This window comes from Lepidochelys kempii, chromosome 7 (genome assembly GCF_965140265.1).
Source record: "Lepidochelys kempii isolate rLepKem1 chromosome 7, rLepKem1.hap2, whole genome shotgun sequence".
NCBI classification, from domain to species: Eukaryota; Metazoa; Chordata; order Testudines; family Cheloniidae; genus Lepidochelys; species Lepidochelys kempii.
Genome location: NC_133262.1, coordinates 49,418,683 through 49,445,431, shown reverse-complemented (window position 1 = coordinate 49,445,431; position 26,749 = coordinate 49,418,683). Strand labels below are relative to the sequence as shown.

At 49.0% G+C, this 26,749-nt stretch overlaps 2 protein-coding genes across 4 annotated transcripts in view; one reads left to right on the top strand and one right to left on the bottom strand.

The window, feature by feature from the left end:
* RBM6 (RNA binding motif protein 6) overlaps positions 1-22,761 on the top strand; it is a 144,181-nt gene extending 121,420 nt beyond the window's left edge. The window contains exons 10-22 of one of the 3 annotated variants that reach the window (XM_073352606.1): positions 3,247-3,495; positions 4,578-4,738; positions 6,287-6,384; positions 7,355-7,397; positions 8,879-8,939; positions 9,930-10,021; positions 11,345-11,488; positions 14,062-14,151; positions 14,942-15,205; positions 16,190-16,264; positions 19,209-19,378; positions 20,805-20,934; positions 22,514-22,761. In XM_073352606.1, coding sequence (XP_073208707.1) covers positions 3,247-3,495; positions 4,578-4,738; positions 6,287-6,384; positions 7,355-7,397; positions 8,879-8,939; positions 9,930-10,021; positions 11,345-11,488; positions 14,062-14,151; positions 14,942-15,205; positions 16,190-16,264; positions 19,209-19,378; positions 20,805-20,934; positions 22,514-22,639 — 1,703 coding nt within the window. In that variant the 3' untranslated portion in view covers positions 22,640-22,761. The other 2 variants (XM_073352605.1, XM_073352607.1) reach the window with 2 other exon arrangements.
* Positions 1-26,749, bottom strand: part of MON1A (MON1 homolog A, secretory trafficking associated) — a 413,585-nt gene that overhangs the window by 164,561 nt on the left and 222,275 nt on the right. The window lies entirely within an intron of this gene.

Sequence of the window (26,749 nt, the reverse complement as noted above, 5' to 3'; positions counted from 1 at the left end):
TGGGGTTGTGGATATGCTCTTTCAGAGAGGGAAAGGTGTCTGTGGGCTCCATCTGTAGAAATGCATGGGAAAATGCTCGTGCATAATTTACACATGCAGTTACTGCAGTTGGACATTTAATCTCTGTAATTTCTTGTGCAAATCATGCACAAAACCTTGGTATGTAGCCAGCATTCTGAACCCAGCTACATGCTGCAGTGTTGATATGAATGAATAAATGTTCTCTCACCTGTACCGTATACGTTTGTATCATAAGGAGTTGTGTTAACTTAAAATAAGCCTGTGTGTAACTGTATCAGTATTTGTGCTGCATATGTGGTTATAGCCATCTGACCGATCAGTGTCCCCGGTGAGTTAGCATCAGGGTAGCCTCCCTCTTTGGATGTTCCCTAGATGCTGCACAGCTTTGGGAATGTTCTGGACTGCGGTGCCCATTGGGGTCACACAAGGACCTTCTCTTGGCACTGAATCTGTGGAGCAGCCACCTCTGTTTCTACCTTTCCATGGCCTACCGCAAGTGCAGGGACCTTCCCTCTGCATGCTGGCTGTCCTCTGCATGGCCAGGGGTGGGAGCCTGAGTCCTTCAACATCCGAGGGCTCTCCTTCCCCCTCATTTAGGTAAAAGTCCTCAGCCCATCTTCCTGGGATATGTATTTCTCACTAGACTCCCACCAGTGGGCATATGCAGAGGCTGCCTTGGAATAGAAAGAGGTTATTTATCATGAAAAATGGGGTTCTCTGCTCATTCTCACTTCCCATCCCACCTCACCCCCTGCCTCCTCCGAGTTCCCCTCTAAGAGAAGTCTGGGGTTTAGTAGAAGGACTGAGGTGCTTGGATTTGCACAGCACACTTGTAACAATGTTTGGTGCAGTCTGGAGGGCTCTCAGAGCTTAGCAGCCCCAGGGGATGCATCCAGCAAGTCTAATATGCGGCAGTAATGCTATCGAATGGGCCCTAAAGTTAAACCTAGGGAACGCCAACTCTAGCGCCTCTGCCAACCTCAGCTGAGGCAGTGAGACATAAATAAAGAGGTGATCTCTCAAGTGTTGGGATCCCAAACCATGTAGGAATTTATAGCTCAAAACACCCTAAACACCACTCAAAAATCAGTAGCCAGCCAGTGCAAACCACGGAGCACTAGTGTCATGAGAGATTCCTCTTACAAAGCAAGCTGCCACTTTCTGCATTAGTTTGAATTTTCAGGTTAAGGTTCAGCCCCATTAAGAGCGTATTACAGTAGTTTGATATTGAGATGACGAAAGCATTGATTATGAGAGCAAGAGCCACATCTGAAAAAAACCTTTGCAACTTCTTGGTTAGACACGGCTTGATAAAAACCTTCCTTGTCACTGACGCTAAATGATATAGCAGCAGCTGGGGGTCCACCCATAGCCCTGATTTTAACCTCAAGCAACAGTCACAGAGGATCCATCTTCAGTAAGGAGGCAGATGTTTCCATCACATGGAATGGTTGCTTTCCCCATCCTGTCAGCCTCACTTCAGGTTTGTCTGGACTGAGCTTCAGCCAGCTAGCCTACATCTGCTGTCTTCAGTTCTGTTGATTTGTGAGGAGCTGATCCTCCGTGTTTGTTGCTTGGCCTTGCTAAGAGCCCCTTGTACACCCTGAATGAGACAGAGCTCTGTGGAACCGTGCACAGCAGAAACCAGAGAGGGTCTCCAAGAGAGAGGGACAAAACACCTGACTGGCAAGCCCCTTGCTTCCTGCCAGGGTTTGCTGGCAAGTCAGCCACTCCTCACAATCCCCAGTGTTGAAGACAGCGGACAGATCTGTCTGTACAGCAGTTGGTGTTGCACGCAGGACTGGCCCCAGACTGACATAAGTCAGAGATGTGAGGTGACCATGCACTCTGAGAGTTGTCTTCCACAGCCTTCCCATTAATGTTCGCCAAGAGCAGGAGATTTGATAGTTGGCTGGGTTGTTACCACCATGTGTCTCTTTTGCGGGATGGCTGGTAGCACAAGATCTTCCTTTATTGAAGCTAAGACCCTAGCCTTCCAAAGGAGGAGATGTAAGCAATCTCCATCAACCCTTCTCTGGCCTGGAAGGACATGGATCCAAAGTACAGTTATGTACTCAGTGTCTCCAATCCCTCCAATACCTCAGGGAGTGACACTGGCCTAAATCCAGGTACTGAAGATCATACTCTCCAGACACTACTCTGTAACCAGGGAACCAGACAGTTCATCCCTGTCCACTGTGGACTTGATTCTGCAACTTGTAACATGATCAGCCCAAATTCAGGAGATAGAGAATTCCACAGGCCTCGCACCACCCTGATATGGTTTACACGGCATTCAGACTGGCTGACTGGCTAGTCTGGGTAATCTTGACATCCCTGGCTCATTTAATGTATATCTTGGGTGCACTTGTCCCTGTGACACATGTGAACGAAATACATTGTGAGAAGGGAGGAAGGTGTGAGACCATGATCTTATCAAGTAAGCAGTACAGGTGTTAGCAGTGAATATGGCCAGGGCCTGACGTGTCTCCTTTGCTCCTGTCTAGGCAGCATGAGTAGCTGCTAGGATGGAGGTGGGGGTGGCAGCAGGAGGGGACATGATCCAGCCTATAGGGGAGGGGAGGCAAGACTGAAATATTAATTAGTACAAGAAATGTTAAAAGTCAAATCAAAAGAAGAGTTTTTGGAAGGGGGGGGTTATTCCTCACCTGGAATGGATAGGCAACTTATCAAATTCATAATTAATCTCGTTACATTGCCCGTCAGTGCTGTAGTTACACAAGTCCATGATTGCGCAGCTGTTCTAGAACACTGAGGTCGGAGAATCAGTGGCCAATCACTAACACTTCCTGGCTACAGGTGTTCAAGAATAGTCTCGGGTGATAAAAGTGTAGATAAAAGTCTCGGGTGATTAATGTAAGGGGTGGGCGTGATCCTGTGCCAGATCCGGGAGGTAGCCTCCAAACCCATGTGGGATTCCATTTTTCAGATAACAGCTGAACCTGAAAGTAGGCCTAGGCAAAAGGGAGGCCAAATTATGAGCTCCTTCTTGGAGCAGGGATGTGATGATGTGAGCTTTAATGTCTTGTCTGTTGAAGTCTAGGAAGCTTTCGTGTTCCTGCTAAGTGTTCAGAAACGTGGCTAATCAAAGGACAGCAGAGTCAGTTTGCCAGCCCACTGCCGGTGGTTGGGAGAAAATACAAGGTTTGTAGTGTGTGCCGGGGGGGACACTGAAAATGGGTTCATTCCATTTCTTTTCTCCAGTAACGGAAACCAAGCTTGAAAAACCCGAGCAAGAGCTATCAGGACACCCGAAGCCTCAGAAACAGCCTCCCCAGCATGCAGCTCCTCCGCAGCAGAGCCAGCCCCAGGAACCCGAGCCTCGGAAGAGAGACGAAGGCAGAGAGCGATGGCCTTCGCAGGAGAAAAGGTACCCTCCCTGGAAGGAGAGCCAGGAGCCTGCTGCCAGGAGGGAAGCTGAGCAGACCGCACCTCAGGAGGGCGAGAGTAAAAGTAAGTTGAGTCTCAGGCTTTCAGACAAAGGGCCAAAGTGCAGAGCACCCGGGTTTGGCTGGGGGTTGGGCCGTCGCTGACAGAGTGCAATGGCTTTTCCCTATGCCACCTGTCTGAGGGATGCTTCCTCAGTGTGAATTCAGTAAGCTTCATGATCTGTTGCAGGGTGGGGTAGTTGATGGGGAGTGGGGTGTCTCTGCCTGGCTTGCTCAGGTACTGGTGGATTTGGGGAGGGAGGCCCTGCTTGGATTTCTCAGAGAGGATTTGGGGAAAGAGAGTGGTCCCTGGCCAAACTGCCCTCGATGAAATTAATTCAGGGCAAGCTGCCCCTACCCCCATACCATTAATTTCATGGTCTCAGCCCCGCCCCTGTGCTGTGCTCCAGATCTGCTGCCCCAAGGAAGTCTGTGCTGCTGGAGTGGCTCTGGCGCCCTGTTCCTCTCTCCCCCTCTGCTCTGAGGAGCACAGAGAGCGAGTCCAATTGCCCTGGAAGCCCGGTTTGTTCAGGGAGGAGGTGGGAGATTGGAGGCAGCCAGCTGGGATGGTTCATTGCTCACAGGGCCTGGGAAAAGCCTAGCAGGTCAGGGCCTGCCTTGCTTTCTGCTCTTCCCCTTCTGCACCCACCCTCCTTTCCCTCCCAGGGACCCTTCTGTGTCCTCAAATAGGGAGGCTTCCTGCTAATCATAGCCTGGCTCAGGTCTCCTCTAGGGGGTCCAGTGACCAGCTCAGACCTCAACTCCTTCTGCCCTGGCTGCTTCTTGTCTGTCTTTGCCAGGGGCTCACTGGCATGAATTCAGCAGTGATTGCATTTGTGCGTGATTCCAAAATCAGGAGGGGCAGACCCAGATTTCTACAGGGCCCGGAGATAGCAGGGGCACAGACAATGAGAGGAGACTGGGTCTTCGTCCACGTAAAGCTATACCTGGGGGAGGAAGTGAGCAGCCTGTCTGTGTAAGCAGCTGTATCAGAGTCATTCAGACAAGTTTATTTTCATTTTGCTGTCACTGTGGTGGTAAGAGGCTGGCTTCATGCAATGTTCTTTGTCTTCTCTTCTCTCCCTCCCCCTGCCTGGGCTGCTGCAGCAATTATGCTGAAGCGTATTCCTCGCTTCACCCCTCCGGAAGTGATCGTGGGGCTGCTGGCACCATTTGTTCGTCTCTCCACCTCCAGCGTGAGCATCATTAAGAAAAGGGCTAGCCAGAGAAGTGACAACTATGGCTTTGTGGAACTGGACTCGCATGCTGTAAGTGGCCCTGACCCTTCCCCAAGGTCTGTGCAGAGAAAGAGCAAGAGAAAACATAGTCCTATCATAGACATCCAGGTTCACGCTACAGTTACCTTGGAAAGGCTTGTCTTGCTAGTAGAAGCAACAGTCTCAGGCCAATTTCAGCCTTTCCTAGTTCCGCTTTGGTCTGTCTAGCCGAGTCCCTAGTCCTAGGTGTGGGGAATGGCTGACGACTCTTCATCTTTCCTTTTGCTCTCCAGTACAAACCGTCTGAGCTTTAGTCCATCATAGATACCGTTAAGCTGCGTGAATTTCTTGCATCAGTTGCTCTAGGAGAGGGGTGGGCAAACTTTTTGGCCTGAGGGTCACATCGGGGTTCTGAGACTGTATGGAGGGAAGGCTGTGCCTCCCCAAACAGTCTGGCCCCCTCCCACTTCCCGCCCCCTGAATTCCCCCCTCAGAACTCCTGACCCATCCAACCCCCCTTGCTCCTTGTCCCCTGACTGCCCCCTCCAGGGACCCCCACCCCTAACTGCCCCCTGGGATCCCACCCCCTATCCAACCCGCCCTGCTCCCTGTCCCCTGACTGTCCCAACCCCATCCACACTCCTGCCCCCTGACAGGCCCTCCGGGACTCCCACGCTTATCCAACCATCCCCTGTTCCCTGACTGGCCCTGGGACCGCCTGCCCCTCATCCAACCCCCCGTCCCCTTACCATGCTGCTCAGAGCACCAGGACTGGCAGCCACGCTGCCCGGCTGGAGCCAGCCACGCCACCATGCTGCCCGGCAGGAGCTCACAGCTGCGCCACCCAGAGCCCTGGCCGCATGGCAAGCTGAGGCTGCGGGGGAGGGGCTGGGGGCTAGCCTCCCCAGCTGGGAGCTCAAGGGCAGGATGCTCCCACGGGCCGTAGTTTTCCCACCTCTGCTCTAGGAGATGCAAACTTTCACATACCAACCAGCTGCAGGGATCTGCCTTTGTATCAGGCTGAACCATTTCAATACTCCCTCCTTATTGGCCTTGCCTTGCACAGAGGCTAGTGGCAACAGCAGCCCTCAGGGAAAGCAAGATCCAGGCAAGTTCACTCCCTGGCTGGTGAAGGGGCCGAAGGATGGGCAGGGAGCCCAAATATGCACTTCCCCCTTTCTCACATCTGAAGAGTCTTTGAAACATGTTTAAAAGAGACGGAGCTCTTGTAATGTTTATCGTCCCAGGGCGGTACTCCAACCTGCTGCTACCTGCACAGCTCAAACCATCCTTCAGAGGGCTCCCTCCCTGGAGGGTCTGGGTCGAGTCCTCCAGCCCAGCAAAACTCTCCCTAGCAGCTCAGAGACCCTAGTGGATATGGATTTACTGAATTCAGTAATCAAACTATAAGACCTGGTTTATATCCAGTCAGCTCTGGAACCTGTTACACTGTGTGGTGGGTGACTTGTATTCTCACCAGGGTTCAGCCTCAAACATCTCACCCCGAACAACCTCAGAGTTCATTCCGTTATGGCTGGATTTTGGAAGTGGGCTTCTGTTTCCTTCTGAAGAATGCAAGCTTGTCTCTTCTTTCCCCAGGAAGCGGTGCAGTTGGTGAAGGTTCTGCAAAACCTGGATCCCCCAATCTGCATTGATGGGCACACCGTAATTGTGAACCTAGCCACAGGAAAGAGAAGGTGAGAGGCAACGCTATCCAGTGTACGACGGGCTGTGGTGCCTTAGTCTTTCCAGTTGAGGCCACGTTATCATACTTGAATGCCTAAAGGTTAAGCACCCAAATAGCTCACAGGTGCCTGGATAGGTAATTAGATACCTTCCCAGAAGTTTAAGAGGGGAACTTTATAGTCATCCAAGTTTGACAAGGTGACTTGGGTGTCTGAAAAACAAATGGCAAGAGTCCTAGTTCAGTGGTTCTCAGCCTTTCCAGACTACTGTTCCCCTTTCAGGAGGCTGGATTGTCTTTCAGACCCCAAGTTTCACCTCACTTAAAAATACTTGCTTACAAAATCAGGCATGAAAACGTGTGACAGCACGCTATTACTGAAAAATTGCTTACTTTCTCATTTTTATCATATGCAAATAAAATTAATCAATTGGAGTATAAATATTGTATTTACATTTCAGTGTATAGTATATAGAGCAGCATAAATAAGTCATTTATATGAAATTTTAGTTTGTACTTCGCTAGTGCTTTTTCTGTAGCCTGTTGAAAACTGGGCAAATATCTAGATGAGTTGATGTAACTCCTGGAAGACCTATGTGAAGGCATACCCCTGGTTGAGAACCACTGTCCTAGTCAAGTGGCCTTTAAAGTTGGTATCCACTGACCAATTCCCATTTCCTGGGGGTTAGGAGATGGGGCTTCGGCATTTCCGAGCGCATCGGGGGCAAGGTTATCCAGTTCAATACATTGCTTGTACCCAGAGACTTTGCTGAGTCAACAACTTTCCTGGAGTTGGAATGACCCCTCACATCTGACAGAGGAGCGGCCCCGCAGATCCATGGTGGCTATAATATGACCTCTGGCATGTGGGTTGAGAGGACTTTCCTCTTCTCTTTGTGGCCCTGCTGGTCTTCTCGAAGATGCTGAGGTTAAAATGAAGCTAACCTAGTTTTAATTAGAAAATTCTGTTTCTCTCTCACTAGAAATGACTACGGGGAGCAGGCCAACAAACTCTACTACAACCCGGTAGGTCTGCACCAATGCTGCATCTTGGAGTGACTTACCTGTAGCTAGCAAAAGGGGCTAGTTGTGGTTGTCGTCATCTGTGCTGTTGGCTATGATGGCACTCACGCTGAAGGGGAGATTGGGCTGCTGGTGCCCAGCAGGGGGACTGGGCTTTCCTTTGCCAGACTGCTTCCTTTGAATGGCCAAAAACTCCCCGGGTTGAAGGCAGAACACTAAGCCAAGGGTGAAACTTACATTTTGCTCTGCTCTGCTCCAAACTCCTAGGCATTGCAACATGCACCGTTCAGTCTATAACACCGTGGTCAGACCTTCAGTACCTAGGGTAGAGGGTTCAGGGAAGACACTTGAAGGGATCGAATAGTCTGGCTTGTATTAGCCAGTTCACACTTATTGAGCATAGGGCATACCATATTATATTATGGCTTTACCACAATTCTGTCCACTTGGCTCACTCTTGTCAAGATAGATATATATATCCTACAATACTCCACAAAGCTAAACGTAGCTTTTGACATTAGCAAAGAAAAAGCCTGTCAAAGACAAAATACATTCATTCTACGTTGGTGGACAAGTACCTTCACAGGCAACTGGTTTCAAATGTAGTGTCCAGAAGTGACATAAGGACAGGTACAGAACAGTAAGCTAATGGATTGGTGCAAACAGGTGTGTTGGATCATCAGAGATGTATAAAGTGATTTGTAAGCTGTAAGCAAACGTGCTATAAATGTAAGTGGTTTGGGGGTTTATTTCAAAGTACCTCCTGTGTAAGGTGAACTGAGCATCCTGCGAGAAACCACCTCCCAGAAGGATTGTAATCATGTTAACTTTTTCCTTGTAGAGTCCATGACTGGAAGGAACCGTTGTGATCATCTAGTCTAACTAATGCAACTGTCTTCTTTACTAGTCTACAGTTCACACAACAGAAATTCAGTAGCTTTTGTATTGTTCTGCTTAGCCAATTTCCTGTCCAAGGACAAAGTTTGCTGAACTTGTTGTTGCCTGTACTCTGAAATGCCTTCACAGAGTTAATCAGTCTCTCTTGGCTTATGTCTATTAATCAATACTTGTCTCATTATCTGCCATAACTTCAGAAAAGTACTTACCCGTAAGAGCCTTTTAAAAAAACAGCTACAGACAATCCAAGGTGGGGGCAGGATCTCTTCTGTATGGCATGGGGAAGATGGGATGTGGAATGTTCTCTGTGTACAGCACAGGTTGGAGATCACTGTGTATGTTGAACTGGGGTCCTTTTCAAAACCTACCGAAGTAAATGGGTCTTTCTCTTGACTTCAGTGGGCTTTGGATCAGGCCTTGGGAGAGTACATCTCTCCCCTTATTAGAGGAAAAGCGATGCCGGCTCTTCCTCCATTTGAAGTGGCTGAAGGCATGTCACCCTGCATTCTTGGAGCCCATGTGAGAGAGGAGTGCTTGCCAGATAGTCTCCTTTTGTGACCTGTGTCTAAACAGTTCTCTTGTTCCAGGGCAAAAGGGGCATGAGGGACAGGAGAGGTGCCGAATCGCAGAGACACAGCCGAGCGCAGTGTAAGGCTAAGCTCTACCTTGCTTTTACAGTGGATTCTCTTCTTCTTTATAGGTGCTTAAAGGAGCACTGTCAACTTGAAATCAATCAACTTTTTAAGAGCTGAAAGTGGGCTCTGGTCCTACTCTCGCCTCTCAGTTCCCCTACCAGTTTTGTTGGGTTTACGATCACATTGTCCTGTTTTGTTATGGTTTTTCTCTCCCCCTTGCGGTGTGTAGAAGACCCACACAGACGGGGGAAACCAACTGATTGTACAAGGAAAGTAGCAAAACTGACTATACACAGTCAATCATCCAGTGTAAAAAATAGAGAAATATTTCCCCCGATCTCTTTTAGTTACAGGAATTGTATGGGAGGGTTGTACAAATAGCATGTAAAAAATTGCACTTCTGTGTGGCATTGACTGTCCTTACTTGTGACATCTCAGATCACTGTTACTGATGGTGATTAGAGAGAAAAAAAATTCTTCATATTCCTTGATGTGCCTGCCTGAGACCTTTGACAGCACTTTGTGTGCAGCCCGTTTCATGGGCGCCCCGTAGGATCAGTGTTTCCCCTCCTGTTTCTGAGCGGCTTTCGTTGTAGAGGCACACACCTGTCAAGTAGGGGCAAGGACAGGTTCTCAAACCACTTTTAAGTCATTCTTTTGAAACTGACCAGATTTCAACTTGTCTGTGTCCCTTTAAATGAAATCAGCTGGTGGTCTCAGTCCAGGTGCCAGTGGGCATGTGCCTGCATTGCATTAACTGGCACCACCAAAGTCGGAGCTGGATGGGTCATGAAAACGAATTCATCTTCTCGGCCTTAGAGGAGTGAAAGATATTGGCAGAGCAGTGTGGGGAAGCTTGCACTGTATGTGCTCTGTGGAGAGAGGGCTTCCATCTCCGGGGCTGGTCGTCCTTCCACCAGCTCAATATTTGCGCACACCTGTATTTTTGTAAAAGTTTCTCCTAGAGCGAATCTGATGTTGGCTCTTCTCTCTTCCCATTTAGCTCCGTCAGATGTGTCCACTTTCATCTATGATCCTGACACTGGGAACTACTATGACCCTATAGCTGGGTTATACTACGACCCCAAGACACAGGTGAGTGGGTGGGCAGGGGAGTATACACCTAGCTGGTTTTATAGCAGGTTGTGTGAACTCTCCTCTAAGAAGCACATTTCACAGCGTTGGTGCCGCTTTCCCCTGTGGAGTCAGATGGTGCAGTTGAAGGAGGTCTGGGATATGGGAATACAGATTGGGCTTTATTTCCACGTCCTGTCCCCTGCTTAGTGCCCCTGAAAGTTCAAGAAGCTCTGCCTTCCCAGGAGAGTCCACAGCACTGACTTGGTGGGAGGAGAGATTTGGAACTGATTGGATTCACGTTGGTTCAGTTAACTCACTAAAGCAGCGATACTCAGACCTCAGGGGTTCAGGAGCTGAATTAGTGATCGACATTACCCAAAAGGACCACAGTCGTGTGAATTCATTGTTTCATTTACTATAGTATTATATAGTCATACTTAAACAGTATGACAAGGAAAATATTTAGTTTTTAATCCAATCTTTCTAATCTGTCTAATTCTTACAGCAAAATGACTGGCAAAGTATTATTTTATTAACTACAATTGGTTAATAACATAGTAAAAGCATCCTGATTGGTTAATAACTTAGACTGGTTAATAATGAAATCACACAGTGTTTTAATATCACGTGCTGCAAAGAATCTCAGGAGACATGTTAAAGAGCCACTTGCGACTCCTGAGCCTCAGTCGGAGTATCACTGCTCTAAAGGGTGCTTCACTCCAGCCTATGCTCTTCCCTGTCCCCTAGAGTCCCACCTCAGAGGTCTGTGTCCCTGCTTTGTTCATCAGACATTCCATGGGCAGAGTGCCCTTGCTGGACCTCACCAGAGACTGAAAGCACATGACTGGGAATTGGTCCTGCTTTGAGCAGGGGGTTGGACTAGATGACCTTCTGGGGTCCCTTCCAACCCTGATATTCTATGATTCTATGACTGCCACCATTATGTGATGGACAGTGAAAACCAAGCTTTATCTCTGGTCTTCTTGCTCGCTCCGTCTTCTGGCTGTACGGCTGAGCCATTGTTGTGTCCATAGAGCCTAGAGTGCTAGCTACAGCCCTGCTGGGAAAGCACTATCCAGAGCAGGTCTTCTCAACCGCATGGAGGGCTGTTTCCCCACGGACAGTAGCCATCAGCATCCTGTGGCTGTGGTCAGGGTTACTGTGCCATTGACTCCCCACCCCCGTTCCAGCCAAGTCCACAGTACCACTCCCACTGTCTCATTCTCCTTCAGTTCCTTTGCCCTTGCAATCTCTTTCCTTTGCTGTCTCCATCTCATCAGTCTAATGCTGGGATCCAGGCATTTGCTTTTCGCTAACTTTCTTGCACACACTCCATTTCAGAAACAAGTCACAGTGGGCCAAGAAGCAGTGTCATCCCCTACGAACGGCCGGGGAAGGAGGCATGGGAGCCATGAAAGGACAAGCGAAAGGAAGGAGACATCTAGCAGGGACAGAAAGGAGAGAGGCAGAAGTACTTCAGCGAAGGTAAATCGTCTCTGTGATCAGAATGGTCCAGTGTCTAAGGCCCGGCAGCTGAGCTGTGAAGAAGGAGCTAAGAGGGGCTCTCCTGAAGGTCTAGGAGGGAGAGCAGGGGCAGTGAAAGAGCAGAAGAGTCACTGCAGAGTGTGGATTCTCCACCTGAGAGTCACGACCACCCTCCCGTTCTTTATGGCTAGATCGCAGCTATAGGGTGGGAAGTTGAAGCTAGACAAATTCAGACTGGAAATAAGGCGTACGTGTTTTAACGGGGAGAGTCATTTGCCATTGGGACAGTTTACCCAGGGCCGTGGTAGATTCTCCATCCCTGACCATTTTTAACTCAAGACTGGTTGTTTCTCTAAAAGCTCTGCTCCAAGAACGATTGTGGGGCGTTCTCCGGCCTGTGTTCTCCAGGAGGTCAGACTAGATGAGCACAATGGTCCCTGCAGGCCCTGGAGTCTAGGAATCTTTTGTAACCCATAGGCCCCTAATGCCAAAGGCACCTGGGCATCGTAACAGAACTGCCACCAAAACCCCCATGGTACATAAAGACAACATGCCAGCAAATGTATCTCTGTGTCGCGCCCAATTGCATGCCCTGAGCAACCAGCCCATATCCCCAAACCACAAATGGACAGGAGAGCCAGGCAGCAGTCCTGGGCTGGAGGGAGGAGGGGACAAACTCTTCAGCCGGTTCAGGCAGAGCTTAGATCGTAAGCTCTTTGGGGCTGTCAGGGTTCCTTCCCCACTCTGAACTCTAGGGTACAGATGTGGGGACCTGCATGAAAACCTCCTAAGCTTACTTTTACCAGCTTAGGTTAAAACTTCCCCAAGGTTCAAACTATTTTATCTTTTGCCCTTGAACTTTCGCTGCCACCACCAAACGTCTAACTGGTTTTATTTTATTAGGAAAGAGCACATTTGGAAACGTCTTTCCCCCCAAAATCCTCACCAAAACCTTGCACCCCCCTTCCTGGGGAAGGTTTGATAAAAATCCTCACCAATTTGCATAGGTGACCACAGACCCAAACCCTTGGATCTTAAGAACAATGAAAAAGCATTCAGTTTCTTAAAAGAAGAATTTTAATAGAAGAAAAAGTAAAAAGAATCACTTCTGTAAAATCAGGGTGGTAAATACCTTACAGGGTAATTAGATTCAAAACATAGAGACTCCCTCTAGGCAAAACCTTAAGTTACAAAAAGACACAAAGGCAGGAATATCCATTCCATTTAGCACAGCTTATTTTCTCAGCCATTTAAACAAACAGAATCTAACGCATATCTAGCTAGATTACTTACTAAGTTCTAAGACTCCATTCCTGTTCTGTCTGAGTTCTGCCTGTCTTTCATGTTCCTTTTGTTTTTCCTCAGCCTCAAATCTGGCTAATTCCAGCTTTTGTTGAACTGTGGAGTCTGTCATCCTAACCTCTCTGTTTTTAACTAACTTTATACCCGAGAGTTGGAAAGAAAACAAATTTTGCTGTGCTGTAATATGATACCTATATTCTCTGATAGTGATTGTCAGCCTACGGAAAAATCCTAAAAAAAACCAAACCAACAGCAACAACCAAAAAAAACCAAACAAAACAAACCCTAACACCTTTGTCTCCAGGCAAATAGGCAGAAAACCCCTCTGGTTGCTCTTAGGTAAAAAAAAAAATCTTCTTCAGGTCTGTGAAGACTGGTGAATTTCCCTGTAGGAGGTTAACTACCCTGCCTTTAGGTAGAGAAAACTCCAGCTCACAAAAGACAATTCCCTTTTGTCTCTGTTCTGGCCCCAAAGCAGAGAAAAAAACTCTAACTGCTTTCAGTTGGAAACCTGCTTTCCAGCAGCCCAAAGGAAAAAAAAATTCCCTTTTAAAATCTGTGCTTCTGGTTCAGAAAATCTCAAATTGATCTCAAAATGATTTCAAGTTAATCCCACCGCTCTGCCACCATGTCAAGGTTCCTTCCCCACTCTGAACTTTAGGGTACAGATGTGAGGACCTGCATGAAAACCTCCTAACCTTACTTTTACCAGCTTAGGTTAAAACTTCCCCAGAAAAAAGGGGGTAAGTTTTGGGGGGAAAGACGTTTCCAAATGAACTCGTTCCTAATAATAATAATACCGGTGTTAGACGTTTGGTGGTGGCAGTGAAAGTCAAAGGGCAAAGGGTAAAATAGTTTGTACCTTGGGGAAGTTTTAACCTAAGCTGGTAAAAGTAAGCTTAGGAGGTTTTCATGCAGGACCCCAAATCTGTACCCTAAAGTTCAGAGTGGGGAAGGAACCTTGACAGGGGCAGGCATCCTTTTTTACTGTTCTGTACAGCACCTAGAACAGTGGGGCCCCGAATCTGGACTGTGGCCCCCAAGTGCTATTGCAATACGAACAGTTGTTAACCTCTGTGCCCAGAGGGGAGCTGCAATATGGAACCAGCTGGCAGCCGTGATCCACCTCAGAGAAACCCTTCCGTCCTTCCACTGACTGACTGACTGACTGTCAGGGATGCTCGCTAAGTGAGTTCCCAGCCGCTCTTTGGAGACTCTCACTTTGCTCTCCGGGACACTGTTGGTTTATCTCCTGATCTTGGATGTTTCAGAATGAATTTGTAGAGGAGAAGCCCCCTGCGGAAGACATCTTTAAAAAACCATTGCCTCCCATAGCGAAGAAGGAAGAGAGCTCCGCCCCGGTAAGACACCCCGTAGCATGTGTTGCTGTTTGGCTTGTTAGTGGTGAAAAATTAAACTAGATAGAATCTTGACCTGATCCTCTATTGAGCTTTCCTGGCACAAACCCCGTTGCTTCAGGGTATGGAGTGCAGAGGAATGCAGCCGGGGGTCCCTCCATTTGCACAAAGATCCCAAAGCTTTGGCCCCCTTCTCCTCCGCTCCCCACCTCCCCATGCTGTTTGCTTAGCTTTATGCAGACTTCTGATGGAGTGGGGTTGGAGGCTGCTGTCTCTGCATCTGGCATCTCTTTAGCTCCCCCTTGATTTACACCCTGGCTTTAGGATGACTTCTGCTTCTGGTGCTCATCAGCCAGAGAAAGGAACATTCAGAGAACTGCAGAGGGGTTTTTTTGGTTTTGTTTAACTCAGAACTTGTTTTGCTCAAGATTCGTGGCCTCTTTTTAAGGGTTTGGGAAATCCAGGGAGAGTGACACTGCAACTGGCATACAGGAAAGAGCCATCCTGCTGCACACCCCATCCCTAGTCCCTCCTGACTTGGAGAGGCAATCCCCTGTGCTTAAATATATGGCTGGGTAGCTAATGGCCAGGCACCCCATCTTGGGAATACAGGGGACATTTGACTACTTAGCTGCTAGCTTCCTTCAATGTGGTGCCCATGCTGCTGAAATGCCACCCCCTTCTCCTCAGGCAGAGACTGAGGTGGGGATATCACATGAGGCAGCAGGGCCTGGCAGGGCGGAACAGACTTGGGGTTGCAAAGTGGCATTATCCTCTGCTGCTCTGTCTGCAGCCCAAGGTGGTGAACCCTCTGATAGGGCTCCTGGGTGAGTATGGAGGAGACAGCGACAACGAGGAGGAGGAGGAAGAGGAGGTGCAATCGCAGCCGCCACAGCCTCCCCATCTGCCAAGGCAGCGGGAGGAGCAGCCCAGGAAGCCTGACTTTGATGAGGACAAGCTGACCGACTGGAATAAGCTGGCCTGTTTACTGTGCAGGAGGCAGTTCCCCAATAAGGAAGTGCTGATCAAGCATCAGCAACTCTCCAACTTGCACAAGGTACTGGAGGGCCTATGGGGGCCCCAGCTAGTCCCACTCTTCGGGGCTGCAATTGACTTAGCCTGTGATTTGTGAGGGAAGGGGAAGGAGTTGGGTGGGTGGAACTGATCGGATGCTGTCTCAGTAGCCCGCAATGCCTCTCTGTTCAGAGCCTTTGTGTGTGGACAACATGTATGGATGCTCTGTAACTAGCTGAAGTGAGGTATTATGGGCTGCAGAACCCAGCAGGCTAACAGGAGCATTCTCTCCCATGGGTTCCTAAGGAGAGCTGTGTGCCTTTACACCTGGGACATAGTGTGAAGATGAGGTATAGAAAGTCATCAGTGCTGTAGGGTGGTTATTGGCTAACCTGCCTCAGCAAGATGGGGCGCTAAAGGGATAAGGCTGAGCATACCTGTCCTGGGATGTGCTACCAGCTAGTTCTCTGATGGGGTGGATGAAGAGAGCCTGCTGTTGGGTGATGTGGATTCCTGGCTGGGTACTTCTGAGAGTGCTCCATACAAACTAGCACTTACTACCTGAATCTTTAGACATTATTTTCTACACACAGCGACACAGTTCAGGGTGTGGGGTGGGCCACAGAGGGGGATGCAGGCAGAGTTGCAGAGACAGAAGCGAGGACAGTACCTGCCTGCGTTCTGCACAGCTTCAGCCAGCTCACTTCAGTAAGTACAGATTCACATGCTCTCTGAACACAAAAGGCTATGAAGCATTGACGGTGATTCTATGCTCTACAGCTTTGCTGGGAAGAGAAAGGAAAGACATCTGACTGTCCAAGGGCAGAAACCAGTGCATAGATATTAAATGAAAGCAGCAATGCTGAGCGGCGTGGGAGGTTATGGCCTAATATATGCAGTTCAGGCAGGAGGTCACAGGTTAAGTTTGTTTGGGCACAAAATCAAAGATCAAATCATCTAGATTCAATCCATGATTCCAGCTGTTTGCTTTCTCCACTGACAGAGACTTCTGCTTTCCTCCTTCCAGCAAAACCTGGAGATTCACAGGAAGATCAAACGATCCGAGCAAGAGCTGGCATATCTGGAGAGGAGAGAGCGAGAGGTGTGTGCATGTGGAGGTGGGGAGGCTTTAGCTCAGCACTCGACATCTGTCACCCTGCCGAAGCAGGATCCTGCGCTAACCCACAGCCAACCCCCAGTGTTCACTTGCCGCCACCATGCACATGTTGTAAGCATTCAGATTTCAGCCTGGAAACCATGTGCAGTCTGGGGAGTCTTATGCTGTGGCCCTTGGTACAAAGTATGACCTTAGAGATGAGTATGTCGGCCAGACGACAGCCTGAGTCTGCTGTTCCTCTCAAATGGCTCTGGGCATGGCCTTGGTGTGGTGCTGTCCTTGCAAAAAGAGGAGGTTCCAACTGGAGCTGGTGGGATGTTCAGGGTACCCTAACTTGTATGCAAAATTAGTGCAGCTGTCGAGTGGCTTAAATAAAGGCATGTAAATATTGGGTATCTTCCTGGTTAGCGAAAAGTAGCATCACATTTAGTGAAAAAGCTGTTTACCTGCAAATCAACATGTTTTAGTGGTTTCCGACCAATGAGAATCAGCCTCTCTTTAGGGCAATAACTGAAGTACAGATGCAAAACATGATTAAAATTGATGGGTTACATCAAGGCTTGAAATCACTGATTTCAATTGCTTTGATTTCCATCAGCCCACCTGGATGTAAAGTGGTTCTTGTTTCACCAGCACTGTGTGCCTTACAGGGCTCCCTGCAGGCTGCCCCTGTGCTCATGTGAGCTGGAGCATTCCAGTCTGTGAAGCAGGGGCCAGCACACACCCTATGGAGCATGGGGAGCAGCAGGAGTTTGGTGTCTGCAATGCTGGAGGGGTGGCTGATGTCCATATTCCTCCCTCCCCATCCAGTGTCAGCCACAGCTTAAGCTCCGGTCTGATCCCAAGTGGGCTGGATGCTGGACTTGCTGGGAGCAATGTTGTGACATGGTGAGGGAGGCCCCGTGGAATGGTGCCAGACACAGGGCTATAAAAGCCTTCTATTTATCCAGCAGTCAGTCAGTAGGCCAAGAAAGCAGCTCTTCAGCTGCTGGCTTAGAGTATCAGACAGTAAGTGGCTGTGTCTGCTAGCTTGGCTCTCTGCCTTGCTCAGGAAAGGGAATGGGCTGGATCCAATGTATCTCTTCTATCTCAGGGATCTCTTACGTTGATCTCAATCATTAGAATGGGGTTACTCCCAGGATAAACTGGAGTGAGAAATGCCTGCCCCTGGAGTCAGGAGATGAGATCAAGGTGGTGGGCAACTCCAGCCTCTTCTGTTATACCCCAGCTGGTTAGTTACTCCGTTCAAAGCATGTGACAGTTTCCAGAGCCCCCATCAACCTTGGGACATGGATTTGCAGGGCTGCAGCTCCACCTTTGCACTGTTAGGACAGGAGCCCTAGAGGTGCCTCTAGAATAGTTTAATGGTGATGTCAGAGGTTGCTTAGGCCCTGCTGGAGTCCAGCTGCAAACCTGCCAGAGAGCTCTAGCCCACCCCGGCTCCCCTGCCCCACACTCCAGACTGCCCACAGATGTGATTTGGATGCAAACCAGGCTGGTAGAGCCCAGCTGTACACAGGGTATCAGTGCAGGTGACTGACAATGGGCCAAGCTTGCAGGCCTGTTTAATCCCAGGGGGCTTGGACTCAATTCCTTGGTTGCATTGCCCAGCTGATGATATATCAGTGCTTCCAGCCAAGCTCCATGTGCGTAAGGATGCCAGTCTGAGAGGCTCTCCACCAACCCAGCCACATGGCTAGAACATGTCATGGTTAGCCTGGTCTGATGGTGGGGCGGCTGAGAGGACAAATATTCCAGGCCATAGGACCAGCTGTGATCTGTACTCACGAGCAGCAGCTGTTGATTTTCTCGCAGGACAGTCGGGCCGTGCAGAGGCTATTCGTGCAGGCTGAGAGAGAGCGAGAAGAGCTGGCCACAGTAAGGTGGCAGCCAGGGAGGTGCAGCAAGGCAGGCCAGAAGATTTAACCATGGCAGAGCTCTGTCACCCAGCAGTCTGAATTGGGAGGAGCATGCAGAGCTCTGCCAGTGCAGCTCAGTCCTGACCCGCAGCCCCGTTATTCCAGTCCTGGGCCCCCTTCTCAGCATTATTGATCGATACAGCCCATCGCCCATACTGTTCTGGTCTTAGACTCGCACCCTGCCCCATAGTATCTCTGCCCATGCATCTCTGCAGCTGAGTGAGGGGCCCTTCTGAGCAGGCCCCCAGCTCTGAAATTGTGCCCAGATTGCCGAGTGGTTTAGCGCAGGAGGCCCAGGTCCCCAAGCGCCAGACTGGAGGTTGAACTGAGGGAAGGGCTAGCGAAGGAGCTGCCGGCAGCGTTCTGGCCCCAGGTGCCGCATGTTGATAGTTCTCTGTGCACTGAGCGGCAGTTCCAGCTGATCCCTGGGAATCCCAGAAGGACAGTCCCATCTATTAGCTTTGTTGGGCCACATGCAGTGTGCTACTCTAACCCACTGGTGAGTGTGTACCAGGTCCCCCTTTGTGCCTGCTCCCCAGAATCCAGCTCTCTTGTCTAATAAACAAAATCTTCCCTGGGGTTGGTCCCAGCTACCTGAGAGCCTTTTTCCCTCCCCGACAGAGGGATGTTTGTGAGTGTGGGAAACCGAATTTCCACAGGACCAGACCCAGACTGTGGAACTCATGCCACAAAAGCGGCGCTGGGGCCTGGCTGCCCTCAGAACGAAGGGCAATGACTTATTGAGGAAAAGCTGTGTTCTGCAGTCTCCCTCACTCCCCAAACATATCGCCCTGATCACTAACCAGGCATCTCCCTGCAGGCTGGAAGGGAAGGAGGGCGGAGAAGATGACTCTTTTGTGGCTTTACAAATACTTGGAGGCAATTGGGTCTTACGGTGATGGGGAGCATGTCAATTACCTAGACTTCTGCTCCCCGTGGAGCTGCAGGCAGGGCAGTGACTCAGTCATAGCTTCTCTACTAATGCTAACTCTCTTCTGCTCACTGTAAAGGGGAAGATTAAAGACAAGGGAAATGACCGGAGAGAGAGATTCCAGCGCCTGGACTCACCAGAGAGAAAACGACTGAAGGAGGCCTGGGACTCTGAGAGGTACCAGCTGCTCTTCCGCCTCCTTCAGGGCATCCGGGACTCCTCAGAGCTGCTGGTGCTGTCAGCAGCTGGGTGCGCCAGACTGTCACATTGTGTGTAGTTGGAGGAGATGAGGCCAGCAGGGCAGCCGGAGGAGGGGGGGAAGGGTTGGACAGCTGGCTGCATTCTCTGTGTAAAGCAACGTGGAGTTTTAGCCTTTCATGAATTTTCTGGCCTTTCAGTGGCCTCGATGCCAATTGTACAGTGGGGCCCTTTGAAATGAGCAACATGTGCTGGCAGGGGAGGGGGGGATTTAAAGCTGGGACCAGATCCTTGCTGGTGAAGAGAGGAGCCTGGCTACCCTGTTCCTAGGAAATTGGGAGCCAGGTATCTGGGACAGGTGAGTGTCCCTTCCCAGGCTCCTCAGGGGATGTTGTTCCAACTGGTTCTCTCCTTGTCTTCCTGTCTGTAGTTTGGAATGACAGAGAGAGAGAAGGGAGCAGAACAGGCTGGAGGAGGAGGAGGAGGAGCAGGGCCATGTTTTCATCTGCTCCGGCTGAGACAGACACACTTGGCATTTTTCCTTCTCGGTCAGAGTGGCTGAACAAAGAGAGCACTGCCTGTGCTTGGGGCACAGCGCCATGGTGTGTCTGCAGGTGCCAAGGCACCCTAGGCAGAATAAAACCCTTGGGTTTGCTAGGCTGGCTTAAAAGTGACCTTCAAAGAGGAGAAATGGGTTTGTGCTCCCTGTTTCTTTTTGACATGTGAAGGTTTGGAAGGAGGCTTTTCCCTGTGTGTTTTGTGGATCAGAAAGTCAGGTCTTTGTCTTCTCCGTTCTTCCTGGAAGAGATTAGATGACTGGAGAATTTACTGTGTGCGTGAAAGCATAGATACCTAAAAAGTGGAACCTGACTGAAAGGGGAAGTGATTGTTGTTCAGACTGTTGAAAGGTATTTGTTCTTGCTAATGATCAGTGAGAACAGTTGAAAGAAAAACTCTCCTTGTTAAAAATTGGACACCTTTACCCCTTCAGCTCAAATCTGAGAGTGTGATCCCAATTCCTCCCAGCTCAGTGTTCAGAAGAAAAGCTCCAGTAAGAAAGGAGGGGCCAGACTTCCCATTCCTGATATTTCCAAAGTTTATATATAAAAACCAAACCCTGTATGTATACGCATGTGTACGTAAAACTTTTCAGGCCTTCTTTGGGTATCTTAAAGAATATATTGTTAAGGATATGCACCCATTTCCCCTCCCACTCCCCTGCAGATCACCTTGAAGCTGGACTTCAGGAGCTACATTTTCCAAAATGTGCCTGAATTATGCATGCATAATGCACCATAGTGAACCCAAAATAAGCCTCAAACAGCATGTTTCATGCACGCAATATGGGAGCATCTTTGCAAAAAGCCCTTGATGTTATCCAAGGTGCAATCAATTCTGTGTTGAAATCCATGGTACCATGTTGGAAAATAGAATAAAGCGATGTGTATGGATACTTATAGTTGTTTTCTTTTTGTAGTGACCATAACCCTGTGAGTAAAGCAAGAATCGATAGTAATAACAAAGGAAGCCGCATGTTGCAGGCTATGGGCTGGAAGGAAGGCTCAGGACTGGGACGCCAGCAGCAGGGCATGACATCGCCAGTAGAGGTGAAACACCTTCCTTTCCTTTTAAAATCAGATGGTACAATCCTGAATTTGGTAGCATTTCCCATTCCCATCTGAAAGAAATGTGGGGGTAGGGATCCGCCTGGTGAGATCAGAATCGTGCACAGCTTCTGAAAGAGGGAAATAGCCCCTATTCGTAGATTTGTACCGTTCAAAGCCAGATGAGACCATTACATCCTTTGGTCTGACCTCCTGTATAGCACAGGCACTGAAATTTCACTCCGGTTCACTTGCATTGAGCCCAATCACGTGCCAGTGGTGGTTGACAAGTACAGTGGAGGGAGTTTGCCATAATGAACAATGTAGTCATTGCATTTTACCCCTTGCAGTTCAAGCAGTCTCAAATGGCATTTGTTTGAAATAATGTGGGGATTTCTTTGAAATGTTTTGCCTTATGAGACTAGCACGTGACTAGCTGGCTGCTATATGTGAAATATGTGTGGTATTGGTTACGTATGTCACATGGTATTTTTTCTGTCCCCTGAATGGAGGATGTATTTAACTCCCCAACATAGCATGCATTGTGAATTTTGCATGTTCTGATCCAGTGTATAATTCAAAGCAGATCATTTGAGGCTTGGAATGTAACGCATGTGCTTGAACGCTCATTGTCCCAGGCAGCAAACACACCATTCCCTCTCCAGTTCAAACATGGTCAGAAAATGTCCCCAGGTGCTCACTCTGACCTGGCTGGGAGACCCCTGCAGCTGCCCCCTGGCACTGTAGAAAAGCCAGCTCAGATGAGCCCTGGGAGGCTGACCTGCAAACAAGATTCCTCCGCTCATGACAATCCTGTCAAGCTCTCAAGGAGAAGCCACAAAGGTGGAAGGTCCTCTCCTCCCATTTCGTGTTAATACAGGGCCTTGTGCTTCATTCAGCCTCTGGAGACTTGGATCCCTTGGTTGAATTGATCAGACCCATAGCATCCAAATAACTAGCATTGAAAAGTAAACACAACTCCCACGCTGTGGGAAATAATTAGTTGGGTCGCTCTAGGCAGGCAGTATTGCATAATACAATCACTGGCTCTACGATACTGATCGTTCACAAGGTCAGAATTCAGAGCAAGCTAGGAGAGCCTGTGGGAATCCCATGTGATGGGAGAGCAACTGAGAGTTGTGATGTTCAGACAGGCTAATGAGAAAGATTGTGAGATCTGAGATTCAGCCTCTTTTCCTTTGCTCAGTGTCCTCCTCAAATCAAATTGGTTCTGACTGCCTCCATTACTGGCTGTATTACATGCTGCCACTGCCTCTTGTCCGCTCCCACCCATCCTGGTGCTCTGAGCATCGCTGCTTCCTGGATTGTTCCCTCCCCACTGACTGCCCATGCTTTGGAGTCTGTCTTCCTAGATTGTTTGCTGTCTGGCTTTCTATGTCCACGGCAGCATCAGCAACTCCTCTCAATTCTGTATTCTCTGGGCATGTTAGTGTACCATGTAACCCCTTTTCCAGGTCATTAGTACAGCTGTCAAATAAAGCCAACGCAATCTCCCTGGCAGCCTGAGCTGATGAGGAGAACACAAAGAATTGTGAAAACAAGCTGTCTGTGTTGTTTTCAGGCAGAAGGTCAGAAGAAGGGAGCTGGCTTAGGAACCCAAGGGAAGCCCAGCAAAAGGCAGTCCAATGAAACATACCGGGATGCTGTCAGGAGAGTCATGTTTGCCCGCTACAAGGAACTTGAGTGAATGAAGTGGAATCCCACAAAACCCAACCCTCTCTCTTTCTGTGTCATGGTCTCTCTTTGTTTTCAAATTGTTACTGGTTTTGCTGCTAGAATTTTTTTTTAAATAAAATGGAAAATTTGTCAGTGCTGTTTCCTTATCTCCTTCCCCAAAGTCTCTGCTTTAAAAACAAACCTCACTTTGGAACCTTCCCAAGACTTCTCCGGCCGATGACTCCTCATCTCTCCTGGGGCTCGTGCTGCCCTTTGGGTGACTGGCGCAGGACTAGAGTGGCAGAGATGGGCCTAAGTCTCAGTGATACTTCCAGAATGTTGCACACGTGATTTTTTCGCCAGCTCTGCAGACACAGAGTCACTGTCCTGCAGCAAGAGGAAGTCTATTTAAGCCTCTGGAAACTCCTCCATTTTGTATTGAGCTGGCTTAAAAGATAGCGTCTCCACCCCAAAAGGATACCTGAGAAACTGGAACAAAGAACAATAACCACGGGGGTGTGAGTGATTGCTGGACCCAAACTAGAAGGAGACTAGTCTGAAAAAGAAGCTTACTAGAACATCTCCGAGGGTGAGATTTCATCTGTAATCACTTTCTTACTGAATTAGGCATAGACTTCCATGTTTTATTTTATTTTGTTTGGTAATTTACTTTGTTCTGTCTGTTATTACTTGGAACCACTTAAATCCTACTTTTTATAGTTAATAAAATCACTTTTTACTTATTAACCCAGAGTATGTATTAATGGCGGGGGGGACAGCTTTGCATATCTCTCCATCAGTGTTACAGAAGGCAAACAATTTATGAGTTTACCCTGTATACGCTTTATACAGGGTAAAACGGATTTATTTGGGGTTTGGACCCCATTGGGAGCTGGGCATCTGAGTGTTAGAGACAGGAACACTTCTTAAGCTGTTTTCAGTTAAGCCTGCAGCTGTTGGGGGATGTGGTTCAGACCTGGGTCTGGGTTTGTAATAGGAGTGTTTGGCTCAAACAAGGCAAGGTTCTGGAGTCCCAAGCTGGCAGGAAAAATGGCTTAGAGGTAGTCCCAGCACATCAGTTGGCAGTTTCCAAGGGGTTTTCTGTGATCCAACCCATCACAGGCCTTTCTTCCTTCCTCCCTGCATGGGCGTCTATAATATTGGACCGATGGGTCCTCAGTATGGTGGCACAGAGTTACACCTTTCAGTTACTTTCTACCCCCCTCCCTTCACGCACACCCTCCCCGTCCCTCTTCCTTGTAACGAGTTGGATCACAGAAACCCCCTTGGGGCTGCCAACTGATGTGCCTAGACTGCCCCTGCCTTCCCTGCCAGCTTGGGACCCCAGAACCTTGCCTGGTTGTGCCAGACATGCTTGCCAGCTACAAACACAGACCCAGGTCTGAACCACATCCCACAAGCTGCAGGCTTAACCGAAAGCAGCGTAAGAAGTGTTCCTGTCTCTAACACTCAGATGCCCAACTCCTAATGGGGTCCAAACCACAAATAAATCTGTTTTACCCTGTATAAAGCGTATACAGGGTAAACTCATAAATTGTTTGCCTTCTGTAACACTGACGGAGAGATATGCAAAGCTGTCCCCCCCGCCATTAATACATACTCTGGGTTAATAAGTAAAAAGTGATTTTATTAAATACAAAAAGTAGGATTTAAGTGGTTCCAAGTGATAACATACAGAACAAAGTGAATTACCAAGAAAAATAAAATAAAACCTAATACAGTAAGAAGCTGAATACAGCTAAAATCTCACCCTCAGAGAAGTTCCAATAAGCCTCCTTTACAGACTAGCCTCCTTCTAGTCTGGGTCCCGTAATCACTCACACCCCCTGCAGTTACTGTCCTTTGTCCCAGTTTCTTTTTGGAGTCATATGGGCAAGTCACATGTCCATGCATGACTGAGTTCCTTACCAGCCAAGCCACATGCCTGGGAAAGCTCAGATGTGGACTGGTGTCTCCAAGTTCATTGTTGGCTTAATGACAGGTTTCAGAGTAACAGCCGTGTTAGTCTGTATTCGCAAAAAGAAAAGGAGTACTTGTGGCACCTTAGAGACTAACCAATTTATTTGAGCATGTAGCTCATGAAAGCTCACGCTCAAATAAATTGGTTAGTCTCTCAGGTGCCACAAGTCCTCCTTTTCTTATTGTTGGCTTAAGTGTTTCTTGATTGGGCACTTACTGAGAATAGTCTTTTCTCAGGAAGCTGACCAACTGCTTCACTGAGGCTATTTAAAATTAAACAAGTACATAGCCAAATATTAATAACTTTGAATACAAAAATGATACATGCATACAAATAGGAGGAATATATTCAGTAGATCATAACCTTTGCAGAGATATGTTACAAGGCATATGAAGCATAAAACATATTCCAGTCATGACATATTTACATTCGTAAGCATATTTCCATAAAGCATTATGGGGTGCAATGTCACACCCCTCTCATGAGAATCTTCTCGGACAGGAGGTGGAGGGTCTACTACAGCTGGGTGTGGTGGAAGTAGTTCCTGTGGAGTCCAGGAACAAGGGGCTCTATTCCTGATACTTTTTAATCACCAAAGACAAGGGCGGTCTGCAGCCCATAGTAGACCTGCGGGGCTTGAACTGCTACTTAGGGCATGGCTACACTTGTGAGTTAGAGCGCATTAAAGCAGCCCAGTGCGCTCTAACTCACGACGCATCCACACTGGCAAGGCACGTAGAGCGCTCTGACTCTGTGGCTAGAGCGCTCCTGGTACTCCACCTCGGCGAGTGGAATAACGTTTGATGTGCCCCCACTGGAGCGCCATGGTGCCTGTGTGCACACCCTGGTCTGTTAATGCGCTCTGATCGGCCTCCAGAAGTGTCCCACAATGCCTATTCTAGCCACTCTGGTCATCACTTTGAACTCTACTGCCCTGCCCTCAAGTGACCAACCGTCAGACCCGCCCTTTAAATTCTCTGGGAATTTTGAAAATCCCCTTCCTGTTTGCTCAGCCAGGCGTGGAGTGCTCTCAGCGAATCTTTCCAGGTGACCATGCCTCTACGCTCCAGGCGATCCCCAGTATGGAGCAATGGCGAGGTGCTGGACCTCATCAGTGTTTGGTGGGAGGAAGCTGTCCAGTCCCAGCTGCACTCCAGCCCTAGGAATTATGATACCTTTGGGCAGATATCAAGGGATATGATGGAAAGGGGCCATGACTGGGATGCTCTGCAGTGCAGGATTAAAGTGAAGGAGCTGCGGAATGCCTACCACAAAGCCCGCGAGGCAAACAGCCACTCCGGTGCTGCCCCCGCAACCTGCCATTTTTACAAAGAGCTAGATGCAGCCCTACCTCCTCAGAATGAACATAGCTCTTTGCTTTGAGGGCCTCCTCAAAATGAACATAGCTCTTGCTTTGCAAACCCACCACTAGAATGACAGCACGATGACTCGCACAACCAGGGGCTGACAAGCTACTACATTGTCTCTTCCGGTACAGTATTTTTTGTTCTCCCTGCAGCTTCCTAGGTTTTTTGGGGGAGGGGAATAGCCAAAGAGGATTTGCTGGTATGAAATCTATAGGCTCTGCAGGTTTTATTATCTAGCTCCCATACAGCTGCATCTAAGCAGCCTACAGCGATTTCTCCCTGGGGAGACAGGAAGCCAGAAGGCTTATTTCCAGCGTTTTTTCCTAACTCCGTCCCCCAATCCATGGTTGCCAATGACACTGCACACGTCCCCCCACCCCCACTGTTGCTCTGCACAGCACTGACTGTTCTCGGGGTGCCCAGGAACTCGGGGTGCAGCTAGCTGAGTATTTTCCTTTATGGGGTGTGCCAGCCTGCTGGAAGGAGCATAGGCTGCTGCAGTGGTTTCTCTGCTCCATGTACGTGCACAGAAAGGGAGGGGCTGCTGTATGTTCTCGCCCTCCGGGGGAAGGCACTGCCCCACTCTGCAGGTACTGACTGGTGGGGCTCACAAGCTGGTATGGGCACAGCACTGGGGAAGGAGGGGGCACACAGCCCCCCGCCCGCACCTGAGGGCCGATGCATTTCTCCCCCTCTCCCCAACACGTCCCTTCTGTGGCTCTGGTGGTACGTTTCCTGCCCCCTGCAGTGCAGTACTGGCGCTGGCCGGCACACAGACACCAGGAGGTTCCCG